Genomic DNA, 20,919 nt, shown 5'->3' on the forward strand with positions numbered 1-20,919 from the left:
AAAGGCAGATTGTGGACTGTCAGAAAAAGCTATTTCTCTTAAAGAACCTACTAGCTTGATTAAAAGTCAAAAACATGGAGTGATAAGCTCTCTGAAAAGGCAAAAATAGGACTGCTCATAAGATATTTGGGGAAAAAAAAGATAGATTGTTCAAATAGTCTCACTGAATATTTTAGGGTCACAGAAGTTCAGACTAACTTCAGAACTAGCCCAGAGCACTCATTAGCAGTATCAAGGATTACTTGGAACAATATAGCGTCTACACGAAGGCAGCAGAATTCATTTATTTTCAATGGTTTTGGAAAAACAGATTTAGAAAGCAACCAATAAAAGGTTCTAACTGTGGTCAGGGTTGTTTCCAAACTGAAATCTGTTCTTCAGAAGAGCCTGTGGACCTCATAAGGCCATGTTTAATAAGAAATAGTGTGCAATAGTGGCAAATATCTGTAGCTCGGGTGTAGGATGTGGGTGTAGCTCTGACCTTCAACCAACCCATGCAAGCTCCCCTCCCACCAGTTCACCTCCCAATGGCCCCGACCTGATGTAACCTCACTTGACATACCCACACCTGAAGCCCTTATAAACAAGAACACTGACATTGACATCCCCTAAACTCTGCTGAAGATGTTAGCCAGCCTGGTAATAAAACATTCAGAAACCAACCCACAAGCTCGGAGAATGAACCTTCACTCTCAAGAAATCGTGTATCACACTTTCAGCTTTTTTTTCTAGCTGTTATAAAAATTATTTCACAATGGGATTCTGTGTTAAATGAGTTTTAAAATGCTATCATTTAAATCACATCTTGTGCAGATAAATATTTATTAGATTATAAAATATGTTTTGCAAACCATGGTTAATCCTCTGGGGGCAAGAAGCTATGTAAATCCCTTTTATAGGCATGGATCCATTTTACCCCCGTTGCTCTGAGAAATCTAACAAGGCAACATATAAATGCAAATGAAAACATATATTTGACAGTTCTATCTACTGAGCACTTTTTCCTTTGTACTTGCAACTGAGTAATGAATCTCAGACCTCTTGTTCCTCCCTTTGAGAATGGGTTGGAAAATGGCTACTAGTGCCCCAGATTCTTGGTTTACTGACAACTATTATATGCACTGAGACAGTACAAATAAAATGTAAAAAAAACCAAAACCAACTATACAACTTTATCGACTGTTTGGTAGACTATAGCACAGGACCCAATATTGATCTGTCCAAGTATGCTACAACATTCACCTAAGCTTACTTTTATTTACTTATTCACAATACCAAAGCAAAAGAGGCCATTCTGATGATAAGCCATGATCAGGTAGTTACTGCTGTCAAATAATAGGCTAAAGATTTGGAAGTATAGTAAGATCAATCTATGTTACCCCCAAGGTTCCTGACTATATCTTTTATGTAACAAGATATGAATTTTTTCTAAATTCTGAAGAGCATTAACACATTTCAATATTTTCCCTGACCTATTCTCAAGGCTATTTATGAGACAGAGATAGAGACAGAGAAAGTGTATAATATTAACACATATACATGTAGTTATAAACTCAGTAAATCCTTATCGATAATAATGATATAGTAGTAATTTGTAATAAAAACTACTACAACTATTACTACAAGACCAATGGTGGGATTCAAACAGTTTGCACTGGTTCGGCAGAACAAAGTTTTGTGAACTTTGGTGAACCGGCTGAAACCCTAACCCTTTTTTGCATGGCTCAGAACAGACCGCCGGAAGTGCATGGACACCACTTCCGGAAGTTCGTTCTGGGCCTCGGAGGCCCAGGCCCACAACAGATTTCCAGAAGTGGTGTCCACGCAGAGAACCAGTTGTGTAGGTATTTTTAATCCCACCACTGTACAAGATCAAACTACACTTTTCATTTCAGATTTCATTGCGATAGATAACATGACTGTGAAAGATTGTAACATGCATGTTACTGATCATCTGTTCCTTTTCCCCCTGCTCTATCTCATAATCAAAGCTCTTGTCTTCTGCTTAAAGGCTGCAAAACTTTTTGTCTTGAGTCACCCAGAATAATAACATTGTATATGGTCCGCTATTATTGTACAAGAAATAATGATTCATGTGGTATCTAAATAATGCTCTTACCAGTCCTGCAAGGAAGCAAATTATAGACACACTATATCTCTAATATATTTCGTAGATATGTATCTATTCCTTAGAGAGAATTGCCTGCTTCCATTACTTTGCTACCAAAACACCACAACTGATACTTACCTCGTTTGTTTGTCCAAAAGCCTGTAAGCGAAGCCAAACAAATTGTCCAGGTCTTCAAACTAAACTATCTCCTTACCTATGCAGATTATTTTTCCTAAGAATTCTTCTAAAATGTAACTCTTTTGTATGAAATATCTACTTCTGATATGAAAAACACCATAAATATTCAGAATTCCCAATTAAACTGCACCCCAGAATGTTATTCAAAGAGAGGAGAAAGGCTGAGCTCCATCTAAAGCTTGTGCGTGCATTCTTCATCTGGGTCTTTTGAAATAATAATAATAATAATAATAATAATAATAATAATAATAATAATAATAATAATAATAATAATAATAATAATAATAATAATAATAATAATAATAATAATAATAATAATAATAATAATAATAATAAAAAAAAAATAAAGTTGGAAGGGACCTTGGAGATCATTGAGTCCAACCCCCTGCTCAGGCAGGAACCCTACACCATTTCAGACAAATGGCTGTCCAGTCTCTTCTTAAAAACTTCCAGTGTTGGAGCATTCACTGCTTCTGGAGGCAGGTTGTTCCATTGGTTAATTGTTCTAACTGTCAGGAAGTTTCTCCTTAGTTCTAAGTTGCTTCTCTCCTTGATCAGTTTCCATCTGTTGCTTCTCGTCCTGCCTTCAGGCGCCTTGGAGAATAGCTTGACTCCCTCTTCTTTGTGGCAGCCCCTGAGATATTGGAACACTGCTATCATGTCCCCCCTCATCCTTCTCTTCATTAAACTAGACATACCCAATTCCAGCAACCGTTCCTTATATGTTTTAGCCTCCAGTCCCCTAATCATCTTTGTTGCTCTTCTCTGTACTCTTTCTAGAGTTTCAGCATCTTTTTTACATCGTGGTGACCAAAACTGGATGCAGTATTCCAAGTGTGGCCTTACTAAGGCATTGTAAAGTGGCATTAATACTTCACGTGATCTTGATTCTATCCCTCTGTTAATGCAGCCCAGCATCGCATTGGCTTTTTTGGCAGCTGCAGCACACTGCTGGCTCATATTTAAGTGATTGTCCACTAGGACTCCGAGATCCCTCTCACAGTTACTACTGTTGAGCAAGGTACCCCCTATACTATACCTATACATTTGATTTTTCTTGCCTAAATGTAGAACCTTACTTTTTTCACCATTGAATTTCATTTTGTTAGATAGCGCCCGGTGTTCAAGTCTGTCCAGGTCCTCCTGTATCTTAAGCCTGTCTTCTGGAGTGTTGGCTATTCCTGCCAGCTTGGTGTCATCCGCAAATTTGATGAGTTCCCCATCTATCCCCTCGTCCAAATCATTGATGAAGATGTTGAAGAGCACTGGACCTAGAACAGAGCCCTGGGGCACCCCATTACACACTTCCCTCCATGTAGATGCGGTTCCATTGAGGACCACACGCTGAGTATGGCCGATCAGCCAGCTACGAATCCATCTGGTGGTGATGCTGTCTAACCCACATTTTTCTATCTTATCGAGTAGTAGATTGTACAGTACAGCCATTCCGAATATGTTGTACGTAGAAGGAAGATGGTAATATAAATAATATAACCGCCCACAATTACCCTGTGGTAAGATAGGTGGTCAATAAATCATATATATATTAGCACCACTTCACATAACCATTCTCTCTCTTTATATGAAGATGAATTTAAATAAAAGTTCCCTATACAAAATAGAACTCTGCCCTGATTAATAAAAGAGTTGGTACATCTGAGTTGTAAATATTCACATCAATAGGAGATGGCAAAAATATAGGGTTTTCTATGACTCTTGCCCGCCACCTAGTGGTTGTCTGGATTTTTGTAGGCCACAGATCAGCCCTGGTTTTAGAGATGAAAAAGGTGCAGAAAATAATCAATGGCGTGAAATACTTTCCTTTTGTTTCAGAAAAAAACTGAAGAAAAGGGAACTGTTATTATTTTTTTACTTTCCAAAACAACAGTTAGATCACTTGACAAGATACTGTACTACTGTGAGAAATTAGGTAAAGAAAATTCTACTGAGCTATTATGACTCTACTGAATTGCCAGGTAACCTAGCATACCCTAGCAGTATGACATCAAATACCAATTAGAAGACGAGGTGACAACTAGCAGGAAGAATTCTCTGTATATTCCTACTGGGGTTATTGGGAGTATGTCACTGGAGAGGAGATACTAGACAAATGGAGCCCAGTATCCATGAAGAAAGACAACTCTAATCCATATTGCTACTATTTGTACCATATAATATTTCTGTAACTTGGGAACTTAATATAAGAAGCCTAAAGTTTTCTGGGACAGCATTCACAGAATATGACTGAGTGGAGATGGGAACAGGGCTCTTAGTTCCTCCTGACCTATCCTTAACCATCTGCCATTCTTCAAATGAAACTTTGGCCAATTTGCGATACCTACATTGATTCTCATATGGTGCAGAATGGTGGGGAGGGGAAATGATATCCCCTGTTGGTGCCACTGGAGCCCTGTGTAAATCTTCCTCATGGAAAAATCTTGTTCTGATCAATCCAATCTACTTTTTTTTTTCCCCTCCTGGACCTACATTGCACACACGTCAATGTGAAAAGTGATTAAAAACTGTAACTTCCTGGAATTAAATAGCTATCCACCAGGCAAATAAATTTAGCAGCAACAAGGGTGGAAGAGCTATTGTGTTACCTTTTCGGTTCTACAGTTGTTTAGGCCCATATTATTCAGGTTGGGAAGCTTTCCATCAATATGTGGTTGCTGCTGTTGCTGCTGCTGCTCCCGCTGGATTTGTTCTCTCATCTTCCTAGCCTCCTGAATTGCTTTCATTACAGTGTCCTGGTCCCCAAATAGGGCAGGTGAGTTAAGACTGGAAAGGATGTCTAGAAAGAAAAGGATTGTAAGAGTGCATTAAAATATCCCCTTTTCAAGCAATTTATATCCACACACACACACACAAACGTAATTTCAGCTGCTGCAAATATTTAAGCCTGTATCTTGTAACATTAAAATAGATAGTAATTTTAGATTTGGGCAACAGCTATAATTTTGTTTTCCATTCTGAGCGATGTTTAATCAGAGATAACCTCTCCCGAAGCAATTAACAGAAATTATTATTATATTAATGATTTAATCAAAACATTTGATGCCTTTTAAAGTGAGGATTTCAGCGTATTTTTCAATCCTAGCGCAAAGGACCAAAATGTACCTACACATGATTTTTGCTTTGGTTTGTAAATGTATTTGTAAATCTTAACTGATGTTCAAGAAAAATTCATATGTTTTCTTATAGAGGTTGATATTTCCAAGTGATAACTGATATAATTCATTGCTGTTTCATTTGTTTTTCCATTATGAAGCTGTCAAGCTGAACCCAGAACATTCATGTTAACTACATTCAACCATGAACCTTATAGAACATAAAATAAATAAATCCTGTTCAATTTTTACCACAATATTCAGTGATTGGAGACGAGAAAGAAAGGAAGATAAAGCCTTACATTACTTGAAAGATTTTTTTTTATCATAGAAAGCATCTAATGAAGCAATTTTTGAAACGGAGAGTGAGGTATAGCTATGAAGCAAACTTTCTAGGATGCTCTTTTAAATCTAGTGCATATTCTGAATAATCCTGGATTCAAGGGATTGTAACCATGAAATGGCATGTTACAGTCAAAGTTGTAAAAGAATTGAAACAATATATTTTAATTCTGGCTCTGATCAGAGACACTGAGAAGCAAGTGTGTATGGCTATTAAATACTTGTTACTTCCAATGTTGGATTTAATTGTATAAAAGATTACTTGTCTACGTTTCGATCAAACCATAAAAATAATTTAGTGTTAGGAATATTTCAACTACATGCCTTTACCCAGTTTAGATAGGTGTGCCAACTGGATAGGTTTCTTGAGACTTTAGATTGGCCATTATAATATATGATTTAATCACAATATACTGTATGTAGATTATTGCAATATGCTTTTTGGACGACGGCTTTGTAGAGTGCTTAGAAATTACTTTTTGCATGGGACAACAAAAGCATGCATCAACATTTATTAAATTTTTACATTCTGGTGGGGTTTTTTTGCAGACACATTGAAATATTAATAGTTAATAATGGGACAACAAATCAGTATCCGTTCTGAGCAACCACATAGATAGGTTTTCTTCAGGATGAATTGGCTCCAACCTGAACCTTCAGGTCATACTACATTGCTACTATAACTGAGTTTGTCCACCTTGCTGAGGGTCTTCTCTTTTCTTCCAACTTTCCTAGCATCAGAGCCCTCTCTAGAGAGCTCTCTAGAGGTCTTCATATAATAGGACTCAAATAGGATAATTTGAGAGTGGTCATTTGTGCCTTGAGTGAAATTCTGGAGATTTGTTCATTGATTACTTTGTTTTCTTGGCTATCCATGGTATTCTCAGGAGTTTTTTTTCCCAACATCAACATTCAAACATGTCATTACTTTTTCAATCCCACTTCTTCAAAATCCAATGTTCACTTCCATAGAGTGTCCTAGGAAATATCACTGCCTGCACTATTCTGATCTTTGTAGATATAGGCATATCAAGGCATCTGAATATTTTCCCCACAGCCATTATTTTGTTATTCTGCCTGAAGCACCAGTCTGCAGTATGTCCAATAGCTGTTTCTTTATTGTTGACATTTGATCCTAAAGTGGTGGATGGCTTCTGCCCTTTAATATATTCATTGTTAATTCTAAATTTGGTTGTTGTACTTATTGTCATTAGTTTGGTCATCTTTATATTTAATCTTAGTCCCAATTTTTCCACTGCGCACCTTGATTTATTTTTATTAGAGTTTTCAGACTGTTTACATTTTCAGTAATATCTTTATTATTTACTTGACCTGATCTTGTCTGTCTACCAAGGTTGGGACTGGTTAGCATTTGGACTGGGAAAATATCCTGAAAGAAGTCAGTCACAAATCAATCTCCACAGAGTTCTTCCATGACATTTTTGCTTTTGATGCTATTGACTTTTTAGATTTTTATTTGTTTTGTATTGGCTGACTTATTTATTGCTCTGCGTTGCCCAGAGCCCCCTTTGGGAGAGATGGGCACATAAATAAATTTGAATAATAAGTAAATCAAATGACTGTACCAATAAATTGAGATTTGATGCTAAAATGTGCAAGCTGCACCTCTTGGCCCCTCCATAGAGAATCTATGTGTATAGGGTTGAGTTAAGGAGGTGTTTGGAAAGAGGATAGGTGTGCTACCAGTGCCTCCAGTGAATATGTAGCTACTGTATGAACCCAGGAAAAGATGCAGCTTTAAGGAGGACCTGATAGATTTAATAGGACCTCCTTAAAGAAGGCCATGCCCAATCTGAAACAACTCTTTAGCCTCAGATGTGAAGAACCAAGCCTCCCTATTTGTTATGACTATTTATTAGATTTAATATAGCCACCCACTCCAATGGATTAGCTGAGCATGACTCAAAGAATTTATGTTTTTTTTAAATTTACCTTTAATTTATCCTTTAAAGTATATTGAAAGGACTACTTTCCCTCATAGATTCCCATGTAAATCTATTGAGATAAAATAAAAATCAAAGGCCTAATAAATATGACAGAGCTTCCATGCAATAAATGTCAAAGACCTTGTAAATGTTAAGAAACCTTGAATATACCTGGTTCTGCAAAAAAAAACCAAAAAAAAAACATGAAACTAGGCCCACAGGAGAAGACTAGAGACCTCTCATCCCTATTTGAAATGACCCAGATTTGTTCCTTTTTGAGTACCTAGAGAGGATCCTCTTCCCAGAGTCATGCCAATAGGACTGGGGATTCCACTTTTATTGGCCACATTCACGGGGCTGGTTTTACTCGTAGGGAAGAGGCTCTGCGTTGGCGACGTCGGGGATTTGACAGGTTCTGCTGTCTTGGGTCTAGCAGAGAGATTCAGTGGCTGTGCAGCATCATCCTAGAAGAGTTTAATGTAAATAATTATTAGGAGAAGACAAATGAAACACATTATCACTTAGGAAGCCACAGCTATTTTACACCTTCCAGACAATGCTGCATTTTCCTGCAATAATAACAAAAGAAGCTAATTATCTACACTCCTTGAAGATTCAATGAAAGGGAAACCTCATTAATTTTTCTGTGCTGTGCCTCTGTTTACATTAACTATGTGGTTAGATCGTTCTTTTTGACAAATTAAAATCTGAATTAGCTTGCATTACTGTTTAATTTCCTAATGTGTTTTCTGAGATCTAAATTAACCCAGGGCATTCACAAAGAATGATTTTTAAAAAATCTAACCAGCAATGTTGCCATGTTTAACTGTGTCTGCTGGAAACTTCTTAAACTACAATACGGCATGTATGTTGTTAATATGCACTTGAATAAGGGGCAGCATTGTGGTAAAAAATTTAAAAGAACATTAGATGACTTACGGTAATTGTTTTAGTTTTATTTTCATATACTATAGCTATGATCCTCTTGCCACTTTGTTTTATGAAAGGCTTTTCAAATAAAGTCTTTTCTAGACAAGATGGGTGACACATACATCTAATAAATAAATATAATTTCAATATATTTTATTTCTTCGTTTCTTTCAAAAAGTCTAGTAGGGTAGCAATATGCTTAATATTATTAGTATATTTACTGGCACACACCCAAACTGATGATGAAATGTTTGTATCTTTAGCCTACCAACAACAGCAGATGCTAGTACAAATGAAGTAAAATAACATCTGGTTCTTACTATTTAGTAAACTGGTTGCTATTGATAGGACAGAACGTCACATCACAGAAAAAGTCTATCTATGTGGTCAATCAGAGTTGATTTGATGATATATAATAATAATAATAATAATAATAATAATAATAATAATAATAATAATAATAATAATAATAATAATAATAATAATAATAATAATAATAATAATAATAATAATAATAATAAAGAAATAAGAAGGGATGAACACTTTGGTTTTTGTAATTCTTCAGTGCTGCTTACTTAAACTCCCTTGATCAATGGCTTTTAATCCTGATGTTTGCACTAGCTATTATGTATTTGGTCAAAAACAGGGAATAGAGTCCGGAAGAGGTTCAAGATGCTACTGTACTAAAACTTGCAGCAAAGCTAGCCTGTGTTTGTGTGTTTATTGTGATTTGTTAGTGGTCTATTTTGTATTTATCTTTTATTTTATTGTTTGAAAATTATTTTATATGATATATGCCACCTTAATTATAATTTATGAGTGGTGTGTTTTTATAAACATGTCTGTATGTATGTATCTGTCCCTGAGAAAGAAAACATACCATATTCCAAAATTCACATTTCTGAACTTTCAGTTAAATTCTGCATTATTTCTGTATCATGAATCATATACTCTAGCTGAGTGTAACTAGATATATGATTGTCATTAAATAAATATTACAAGATCAGGTTATGCTTTCATCAACTTTTTAAGAAGAAATGCTAATGTGTCAGTTTCTAACATACTGCATGCATATATATATATCTTATACATGGAAAAATAAAACAATCTGAATTTGGTATTGACATATTCAGACTCATGATTTTCAAATTATAACAGGGAGTTGCTCAGTTTGTGTAACTTCTGTGTAAGAGTTTTTGAACTGGATGCTATCAATAGGCTAATGACACTCAGTTCTTCCAATCTTCTTATCTTCTAATCCAAGAGAGTAATCAATACAATGTTGTCCAACCTCAGTAATGAGCCAGGTGACAGAAAACAAACTGAAACTAAATCCAGAAAGATTGAGGGGTGTGTTGATAAAAAAAAAGTTGATCTTTTTTTGAGTTGAAATAGTTTGCTCAGAGCAGTTTGTGTTCTTCCAGAAAGAACAGCTTTTCAGCTTACAAATGCTCCTTGATCCCAAACTCTCCCTGGATTTGTAAATATGGCTATGTCAAGGAACTCTTTTCCAGCTGTGACCCTTTCCGAGTTAGCTAGATTTAATATCAATTACCTATATTTTGGGTGTCAACCACCTTCATTACTGCAAAGTAGAATATGTAGGAGCATTCTTGAAAAACATCTAGAAATTGTCATTGGTACAAAATGTGGCAGCTAGACTAGAACAAATATAGGGATGATATCAATCCTATATGGAAAGTTGTCCACAGTTGCCCACAAGGTATTGGCCCTGACTTTCAAGACCCTAAACATTAAGTCCTGACTATGTGTCAGCCTTTTGAAGTAGGCAAGTTCAGGAAAGAGATATCAGGAATGCTACTTTATTGCCATAGAATAAAATAAGAATCTTGAAAACCTGAGAGAGATTCTCTCTCTCTTCCCCTCCTCTAAAGGATATCAAAGCTGGCCAATCTTAAGTTTTTTCTTCACTCCCTTCTAAATATCCTGGCTGAGCTGATTTTTACATAAAGGTTACTGAATTCCTTTTTAAGGCCATTTCAGTGTTCTTCTATGTGTAGGATCATTTATATTATATGGAACCTTCCTGGTCTCTTCAATGAACCACTTTGAAGATTATCTCCACTGCTAGAATTACATCCATCTGGTACGCTTGAAAGTTTCTTTTCCTGTGTGATTCGCAGGCTGAAGAATGTATTCCCTAGGGAGATGGATCTGGTCCTTAATACCCCAATATTTTGGAGGTGCTAAAAGCACATCTTTTCTGCCAAACGTTTAACTGTTAGATATAATTGTTCATTTGTTTTGTTTTACCGAACACTGGGATTTTATCTGTATTTCGGTTTCAGTGTCTCTTACGTATATTTTATATTCTTATTGCTTTTTAAAGGGCAAATTTAAATCCAATAAATAAATAATTAAGAAATGAGTCAAAATTAGTTTGAAGAACTCCTATCAAAAAAAAAACCTGTGCTACTACTTTCGGAAACGCAAGAACAGAAAGAACTTGTTCTTTTGATCTAGTGTTCCTCTTTACAATACTATCTTTTACTGTTCATCAGCGAGCTTGTACCCTCCGCTGAACTTGTTAGCAATCAGCCAGGCACAGCATTTTTGGGATAGCAGAATACTGAGTTTCTGTAATTAAAATGAAAAGAGCCTGGCAACCTGACTCTTTCATTTAAAGTATGCCCAAAGCTGAGATATGCTGGATAGAAAGGTGCATCATCTATATTTTAGCAGGCAGAACTGAAGACTTCAAAGCTGAGAAATATATGAAAGAATACAATAATACTCTCCATTATCTTATCACTGGCATTCTTCTTGCTGTCAAAATTGTACACAGCACATCTTACAGCAGGAAATTTATTGAATAGGCCAATTCAAAACTAAGCCATTTTTATAATGCTGCACTTTCTTGATAGTTTAGTTTTATTATTATATAGGGACTATGCCCTCCAGTGTTTGTGGTAGTAAAATATGTAAGTTTTTTTTATCAATCAGTCATATTGGATAAAAAATACTGTGACAAAACCTTTATGCCAGTGCCAGGGTCATCCTTATAGCTGACACCAGGGGAGGCTGGCTCAGTTATTTTATCTTATCAAACCATTTCCCATAAACCATTCAGGCAGGAACATAAAACATGCTTACTGGATTTTGCTAATTATGCTCCATGTAACATCCAATCAGACATGTGTCAGTTGTATGTATGCAAATATTTTCATGTCTTTTAAACAGTAGCTTAATTTCTATTTCTAATAGAAATAGAAATATTCCTCATGTTTGTAATAATTATGCTGGCACAGAGTTAAGGGCATTCATTTACATACATAATGTCCTTATATGCAGGATTGATTTGATTTTCCCCCCTGACAATATAAGGAAAGTGATCTTGACTTCTCCTTCTTAGAGCTATCTAGGGCAGCCTGTGTAACATAGACAGTTTAGTTCTCTTGGACCAGACCTTTACTGCTTACTTTTCTGCCTAATATTTGTTCATCCCTTACTCAAATCAATGCTGCCAGACAACACATTTCATGTGAACAAAGAAAACATATGCACACCTAAGTCACAACATTTCAGAATTCAATACAGGTACATAGCTATGTCCCTGAAACATAGCAACACAATAAGCAATATTTTTTTGTTCAACAACTAGACCTACTATGTACTTTGTTTGTCAGGCCCTAAAGAAGCCTTTGGGAAAATCAACCAAATCAGACTTTCAAATAAGTCTGCCCCAGAAATAAGCAAGGGTGTTACTCACTGCATGTCTATGCAGAATTAAGCAAGGGAATTATTTGAACAAATCTATTCTCTGCATGCCTATTCAGAATGGGTCTCGCCAAATTAACTGCAGTCAAACATAAATAAGGTTGTAGTCCCTTTATAGAAGATTAAACAATAACCTTTCCACACAAATAATACAAGAACAGATTCTTTACACAAGCACGCATACACATCCTTACAGAACCAACAATGGAAGCACTTTTTTCAATATATGTAAAATGAGAATAAATTAGTATTTGCACATTGCAACAAGAATATACCTGTTCAAATGCAAATTAAGTTTAATTTGCAATAGGGCAATAGCCCTCTTCAACAAAACTAAATATTGTAATGTACAGTAGAACGGATGGTTTTTATAACTTTTCAGCAGTTTCTGAAAACAGCCTAAATCCTTTCTCCTATCTGCCCCACTTCTGACCACTGGCTTATAGCATATAGTGTAAGCAAAATATTATTAAAAAAACATAACTTATGCTTCAAGTTGCATCTATCAGACCTTTACCAAAGTCACTCACTTAAACTCACTCACTAATTTTTCTGTTCTTTTTTATGTCATTTCTCAAGCAAATACAGCTAGTCCTCAACTTACAACAGTTTATTTAGTGACAGTTCAAAGTTACAACAGCACTGAAAATAGTGACTTATCACCGTTTTTTACATATACAACTGTTGCAGCATCCGCATGGTTACATGAACTAAATTTGGCCGCTTGGCAACTAGTTCATATTTATGACAGATGCAGTGTCCTGGGGTCATGTGATCACTTTTTGTGATTTTCTGACGAGCAAAGTCAATGGGGAAGCCAGATTCACTTAACTGTGTTACTAACTTAACAAAGGTGGCAAGAAAGGTCGTAAAATGGGGCAAAATTCACTTAACAAATGTCCCATTTAGCATCAAAAAGTTTGGGCTCAATTGTGGTCATACGTCAAGGACTATCTGTAGTAAAACCCTATGATGCCAGATGCAAAGGAAATGGACAATTCAAACCTTGAAGATTGGAGGTAATTAGTGAATTTTACTCATATCAAAAATAGTATGCTTCCAATAGGAATATAAATTGTCCATTCATGAGCACGAGCATATCCAGGAGAAGCCACCTAGATGGGAACAAAAAAAGGAGTACAAGAGAATAGAACAAAGTTAAAAGTCCAAGTATAGTATATTTAGATTTCAGTAAGGCATTTGACAAAATAGACCACAGCCTACTTCTTGAAAAGATACAACAATGTGCGATAGATAGTACTAACACTAGATGGCTGACCAACCGCACCCAGCATCTAGACCTCAATGAAACTACATCTACATCAAGAGAAATATGCAGTGGGGTAACTCAAGAGTTTGTCTTGGGCCCAGTGCTCTTCAATATCTTCATAAATGATCTAGATGAAAAGATAGAAGGAGAACTCATCAAATTTGCAGATGACACCAGCTAGGGAGAATTTCTAATATTTTGGAAGACAGATTCAAAATTCAGAAGGCTCTTGACAGACTTGAACAAAATGTAATTCAGTTGTGAGAAAAGTAAGGTCCTGCACTTAGGCAGGAAAATCAAATGCATAGGTATAGAATAGGTGGCACCTGGCTCAACAGTAATAACTGTGAGAAGGATCTAGGTGTCCTAGTCAATCACTACTTAAGTATGAACCAGCAATGTGCTGCAGCTCCCAAAATAGCCAATGTAGTCCTACACTAGATCAACAGAAGAATAGCATCAAGGTCACAAGAAGTGATGGTACCACTTTATACTGCACTAGTGAGGCCACACTTGGAATACAAACGATACAAAAAAGATACTGAGACTCTAGAAAGTGTGCAGAGAAGAGCAACAAAAATGATAAAGGGTAGACTTCCGGTCTTGCGCAGTAGCGCAGCAGCCAAGGGATTTTGGGGCTCCTTGCCCTTTGGCTGAATTTCTTCCTGTTAGGGGACCCTAAATGGGCCAGAAGCTGCCCCGAAGAGGCAGCAAAGAAGGAAGTCCTGCGGACCATGGAGAGACAGCAGTCGACCCGATCGGTCCAGGAGAAGCCTTCCAGAAACCAACAGGAGAAAGGCTAGCCTAACTTCAGAGTCTAGCCCAAGCTACAAGCAACCAAAGTCAAAAAGCACTATTTTAAGCTGATTGTAAACAGCGCATTTGAATCTGGATAAGATCATCAATTTTCTCTATCCTACTTATTAATTTTCCTGGGGGAAAAAATTCCCAAGAAGCAAAAAACCTCCGAACGTGAAGGAGGGGGATTTTTGCCCCACCCTTTTACTAACAGAAGCAGCGAATTAAACCTTTTATGGAGGACCAAAACATATAGAAATGAAATGAAATGAATATAAAACCTAAATCTGGATACGTTTGGAATTGTTGAATGGTTAGGATTCTCATTTTAAAGGCAATTTTCTATTTTAATAATTTGAAAAATTAACTGGTGCTGACATCTAGTGGTGGATAAAGACTATGACAGCTATGGCTTTTATATAGGACTTGGCAAAATCTGGAAAAAACTGTGCTTGTGACCTTCAAAGCTATAGCAATAGAGAACAACTGTGACAAAAAAAGAAAACAATTTGGATTGCAGACAAAGAGAGGATTATAAACTTCAGAAAACCTTTTTGAACCTTTTGGATTATAAATATCTACTAAACTGTGACTCTAAAGATATTTGCAGAGAAAAGAAAACCTCGATTCTTAAGCACTACGGAAAATCAGAGACTTGCAGAAAGAACTTATCAAGAAAAAATAAATACCTTTCAAGAGGAGACATATGAGATGCTGCAACTAATTCAAACAACAATGACTTCAAACCACAACGAAATCCAAAATAACTTTGAAAACATAAACCAATTCATCTCCAGTTTAACTTTACAACAACAAAAAATCCCAGGAAATAACAATAGAGAAGAAGCAGATAAAACAAATAACTGAACACAAATTCGAGGACAGAGACTCAAAGATGGAACTTAACACAATAAAGAAGTATGATTTAACCCAAGTGGAAATTTTTTTTACAAGAAATATTGGTTTTGGAAAAGGCAATTATACTTTAAGACCACAAGACAAATTTGAGGATAAGAAAAAAGACTGGGCAAAATGGATTGCAGAGATGTCAGGAACACCACTAGAACTGGAGAGACAAAAAATGATAAGAGATACAGAGAGAAAAAGAAAAAGATTTTCAACAAACATGAAAGAGCAAATGCTTCTTACTAAGATATTGTACTTGACTTACAGTGATACCTACAAGAATATGGAAAGACTTTTTGATTCAGCAGAATATACCGATTAAGGACACTGTGCAAAAGAAGAAGGCCAAAGTAAAAATTAAGAAAATAGATGATGGGACTTATCAGAGAGAATGTTTAAAAAAGAAACACCTGTTTGGATATGGTTAAAGTAATAGAAAGATTTTGGATATGAATTTTATTTTGAGAAGGAGGAGCCCCTCAAATAACATAGTATTTTCTCTTTCTTCCCTTTTCTTCTCTTATTTCCTGATATGAGTAATATAAAAGAGTTAGAATGGCTTATATATAAGGACATATTTTAGATATTTAAATGTGCTTGATTTTAAGAAAATTACAATGGATTGGAAAAAAATGTTCTGAATAAGAGTTAAAAGACCAGATGATTAGATTTATTAAATGGAATATTTAAAGATTAAATATATTCTTAATTATGGTAAAAAAAGAATGGAAAATTTTTGGAAATAAATATGTATTAGCTTAGGGGAAACATGGACTTTCAGTAGTATACTATCTTTTTATCCCTCTTTATTCTTGTTCTTTTTTTCTCTTATTTATTCCTTAAGTAAGGTAAAAGTTATGGGGTGGTTTACATGAGAAAAAATAGAATCAAATATTTAAATGTAATTAACTTTGAGAAAATCTTAACCAGTAAGAATGTCTTGAATACTGTGGGAAAAACAAATGTAAACAAGAACTGTAAACGGGATCTATGATGAGGCAACCAGAATGACTAGATAGAAAAGAAATATTATATTGATGTGATTATTATTTGCGGAAATATTAGGGAAAAAAATTATATTCTATTGTTATCTATCAAAACAATAAGAATTGTATTAACTTAAGGTTGGTAAAAGAGAACATTATGGGAAGAAGAGAAAATCAAGTAAAGCTATTATGTGGACTATAAGATCATAGAAACCAATTGTTAGCGAATGTTTTTTAAATGTAAACCTAGACAACACACTGTTTACCGAATATTAAGGTGACCATGTTAAAAAATTAATAAAATATATTATTTAAAAAAATGATAAAGGGTATAGAGGCTAAAATCATATGATGAATGGTTGAGAGATTGGACAGTCATTTGTCCAGAATGGTATGGAGTCTCCTGTTTGTACAGAGGTTTGGACTAGAAGACCTCCAAGCACATTTTGAAAGAAATGAAGGAACTCTTCCTTGATTAGTCAAATAAAGTAAAAGCTATCCATTGCATTGTATTTAGATCGGTTCTTCTAGAGTTTTTTCTTTTCTTTTTCAAATTAAAGACAGGAAGGGATTCTGATTGAGGATTGCAATTCCCATTTATAATCCCTCAATACTTTCTCAAAAGACCAGTAATTGCCATTGTAATCTTCTTATCTGGGATGTAATGGTGACAATAGCAATACATGGCCTCTAGAAGGCAAACCACTCCATCACTAACCATAACAAAAAAAAATTCTGATCTTGATTTACTGCAACTTTATTTATTTAATTTATATTCTGCCTCTATTATTTTTATAAATAAGGCAGTGAACCTTGGGGTATTTAAGGAAGGAGATAGGACCAATATACCTATGATTCCTATTCCAGCCTTAAACCCCTCCAAAATTGGGGGAGGAATGGTGCCAAACTTCAATACTGCCAGTGACATCATTGACTTTCTGCAGTCCACTAGACAGTTCAGACACTGGGCAACCTGATTTGTCAAGCATATCCCGTCACTGAGTTACTGGTCTAACTATCTCAAGGATTGCTTCTCTTGGTATAAAGTCCAAACACCAATCTCCAGAGAAGGGCCAGTCTCTATGACCCCTTTTTATGAAGTTGTCAGGAACATGGGGGAAGCTTTACCCTACTTTGTATCCAAACTATAGTATGGACTTGCTCAAGAACTGTTTTTGACCTGTATTTTTTCTCTTTTCAGGAAAGGAAACAAGATCTTCCTCTTTAAATTGTTTGAACAAGTTTATAATGATTTAAAATATTTAGAGCCTAAGTATGTACTGTATATATATGCTGGGGTTATATACTGTTACAGAATATCAACTCTGGGCAGCTCACAAACTCAGTATTTGTAAATAGGAATAAAATATACAAGATCTATAATAAACGTTATAAGTAACAGTGCAAATGAAGCTTAGTTCCCAAAACAAATAAAATTACTTCCATTTAGAATTTTTTTTAAAAAAAAAAAAATTACAATTGTTGACAAGACCAAATGGCTTTGTTTGTCCCTCCCCAAAAAATTCTGGATACATTCCATCTTTATTTATATTTATTTATATCCAACTTTTATTATTTGTACAAATAACTCAAGGCAGCAAACGTATCCAACACACCCTCCTCTTATTTTCCCCACAACAGCAACTGTGAATTGGGCTGAAAAAGAGTGACTGGCCTAAGGTCACCCAACTGGCTTTCCTGGCTAAGATGGGACTTGAACTCACAGTCTCTTGCTTTCTAGCTTGGTGCCTTAACCATTAGACCAAACTGGCCTTTTAATAGTAGATCTTTATCCTTCATAGAATTATACTTTCTCATATGAGATTGACCTCCAATCTAGGGGTCCTCCTGGACTCAAAACCTCTGCTTAAAGAGCAGGTAGTAGCTGTGGCCAAGAAGATCTTTGCACAGGTACATTTAGTGTGCCAGTAGCTCTCCTTCTGTGACCAGGAAGCCCTTCATTCATTCCTTGGGTCACCTCATAATGAGTCTACTGTAATGTGCTCTACATGTAGCTGCATTTGAAGACAACTCAGAAACTATAGCTGGTCCAGAATGCCATGGAGCATGAAGTAATGGGTGTGTCATAGTCTGTTCATGTATCCCTGCTATTTTGAGAACTGGATGGATTCAGTTCAAGCTGTTGGTTATCACCTATAAAGACCTTCATGGCATAGGGCCTAGCTATCTAAGGGACTATGTGTCTTTATATGTTTCAGCCCATCTAGTGAGATCAACTAGAATGGGCACACTCCATTGATTAAGCGATAAGCAGCACCTTAAATTGCACCTGGGAGCAAACTGATAACTAGGGCAGCTCTCAGGCATGATAGGTTATTAAGATTAGTGTTAGCTCACTGAATGTATTATAGGCAAAAAGGCAGAATTTAAACTTAAACAACAATAATGACAACATGCTGTGATCAGTCAAAGGTTTAGTGAAATTAAAGTACAAAGAGATGTTCTTGTTGATAACAATTTTTTATATATATTCTGCCAGGACAAACACATCTTTCAGTAATATCAACAGTAGTAGTTCCTTTAAAAATGAGGAAAACCTGCCCTTGGATCATCCCAGATGGCCTCCTTCTGTATAATAGCAATAGCAACAGCACTTATGTGCCGCTTCACAGTGCTTTAAAGCCCTCTCTAAGTGGTTTACAGAGTCAGCATATGGCCCCCAACAATCTAGATCCTCATTTTACCGACCTCGGAAGGATGAAAGGCTGAGTCAACCTTGAGCCAGTGAGAATCAAACTGCTGGCAGTTGGCAAGCAGTTGCCAGAATTAGCCTGCATTACTGCGTTCTAACCACTGCGCCCCCACGGCTCTGTAATAATATAGATTCATCCTCATATACAATATCCTTATGTCAAATGAAGCAATGTTAAAGGACAGTGAATCAAGAGATCTCTGCATGCAGCTGGAATATTCAGGAGAACAAACTAAATCAGTACCTTAACTTGAGTTACAGGGCTGGTCCCTCTCTTTTCGTTTTTCATCCCGGTTGGTGAGAGCGTCCCTGTCGTATTTGGCAGCTGAGGCGTGGAAGGCATCTTGGCGCCAGGCGATATCTGCATGCTGGCCAACTGAGCGGCATAGAGTTGCTGCAAAACAAGAACAGCTTTTCTCTTTTAGGAGTCCTGGAGCAGAGAATCCTAAATGGCAGGTGCTTCATGTTTTGTGTTCCTGGACTTGGGGCATCACACATCTAACCAGCTTGATAAAAGGTATGGAAAGGAAGACTTCTGGATTAATGGTCACATGAAACAAACAAACAAACCTTGGAGAGTTGTCTGGTTATCCTACCAACAATGCTTTGTTTTGTTTTTAATACCTTGCAGTGTTTCTCTGACTTGAGGAAAAATGACAATTACAGGTAGTAGTCCTTGACTTACAACAATTTGTTTTGTAACCATCCAAAGTTACAATGGAACTGAAAAAAGTGAGTTATGGCCGTTTTTCACATGTATGACCGTTGCAGCATCTCCATGATCACATGATCAAAATTCAGACGCTTGGCAACCGACACATATTTATGACAGTCGCAGTGTCCCAGGGTTATGTGATCACCTTTTGAGACCTTCTGACAAGCAAAGTCAACGGGGAAGCCGGGTTCACTTAACAGTCATGTTACTAACTTAACAATTGTAGTGATTCACTTCACAACTGTGGCAAGAAAGGTTGTAAAATGGGGCAAAACTCACTTAACACATGTCTCGCTTAGCAACAGAAATTTTGGGCTCAATTGTGGTTGTAAGTCGTGAACTACCTGTACTGCTGTTTCTGCCAGTAACTATAAGACGTTGCATATACCATGTTTTAGTTGCTAATATAGAAACTTAATGAGATCCCTGCACATTAAGTTAGTAAAAATAACTACAGAGTTTACATAAGAAGTCTTACACTTTTTAGAGAACTGAACATTGTCAAAAGAAGCACAATTATGTCACATATTCTTAAAATATTGTGCACTGTGTCTTGAACAAACCAAATAGTTGATTGTCTCTTAACAACCAGCCTTAAAAACCTCACCTTCATGTAGCAATAGCAATAATTCTCCCATTATAAACAGGGAAAGGTCTATTCCTCTCTCGCAAATAAATCTATAAAAAAATGGTGGTTTATATGTAATTTCCAACTTTACTATCATTTAAATGGCCAAATTAAAAAAAAATATAGTAATCCAAAGCAGACCTTTCAGCATATATAATTAAATGAAAGTTTAATAAAGAATAATTTGTAAAAGCCAGATGTGCTTAAGTCATAGTGATTGGAGGTTTTTGGAACATTTTTTTTTAAAATTTTTATTATTTTCAAGTATAACAAAATATAAACATAAACTTGACGCATATAAATACAAAACATCAATACACAAAAGAAAAAATACTTTACGGGTGGTCCCGGCTGCCCCCTCTCTGCTTCCCCCTCTTTCTCGTACCAAACCTTCCTCCCTCTAGACTCTCAACCACTCCACCTTCCTCCTTCCACTCCCTACTTCCCAACCTCTTTCTCAAGCACCAACCAGAAGCAGTTTGGGGTAACAGCCAGGATCATCCTCATAAATATACTTCCAGAATAATTA

At 36.1% G+C, this 20,919-nt stretch overlaps 1 protein-coding gene across 1 annotated transcript in view; it reads right to left on the reverse strand.

Annotated features, from left to right (window-relative positions):
* Positions 1-20,919, reverse strand: part of SOX6 (SRY-box 6) — a 381,843-nt gene that overhangs the window by 42,054 nt on the left and 318,870 nt on the right. The window contains exons 11-13 of the mRNA XM_029283932.1: positions 19,292-19,441; positions 7,990-8,170; positions 4,912-5,102 (exon numbers count right to left, since the gene is read on the reverse strand). Coding sequence (XP_029139765.1) covers positions 4,912-5,102; positions 7,990-8,170; positions 19,292-19,441 — 522 coding nt within the window. The remainder of the gene's footprint in view (positions 1-4,911; positions 5,103-7,989; positions 8,171-19,291; positions 19,442-20,919) is intronic.

This window comes from Protobothrops mucrosquamatus, unplaced genomic scaffold, assembly GCF_001527695.2.
Source record: "Protobothrops mucrosquamatus isolate PMUCROS unplaced genomic scaffold, P.Mucros_1.0 scaffold_95, whole genome shotgun sequence".
NCBI lineage: Eukaryota > Metazoa > Chordata > Lepidosauria > Squamata > Viperidae > Protobothrops > Protobothrops mucrosquamatus.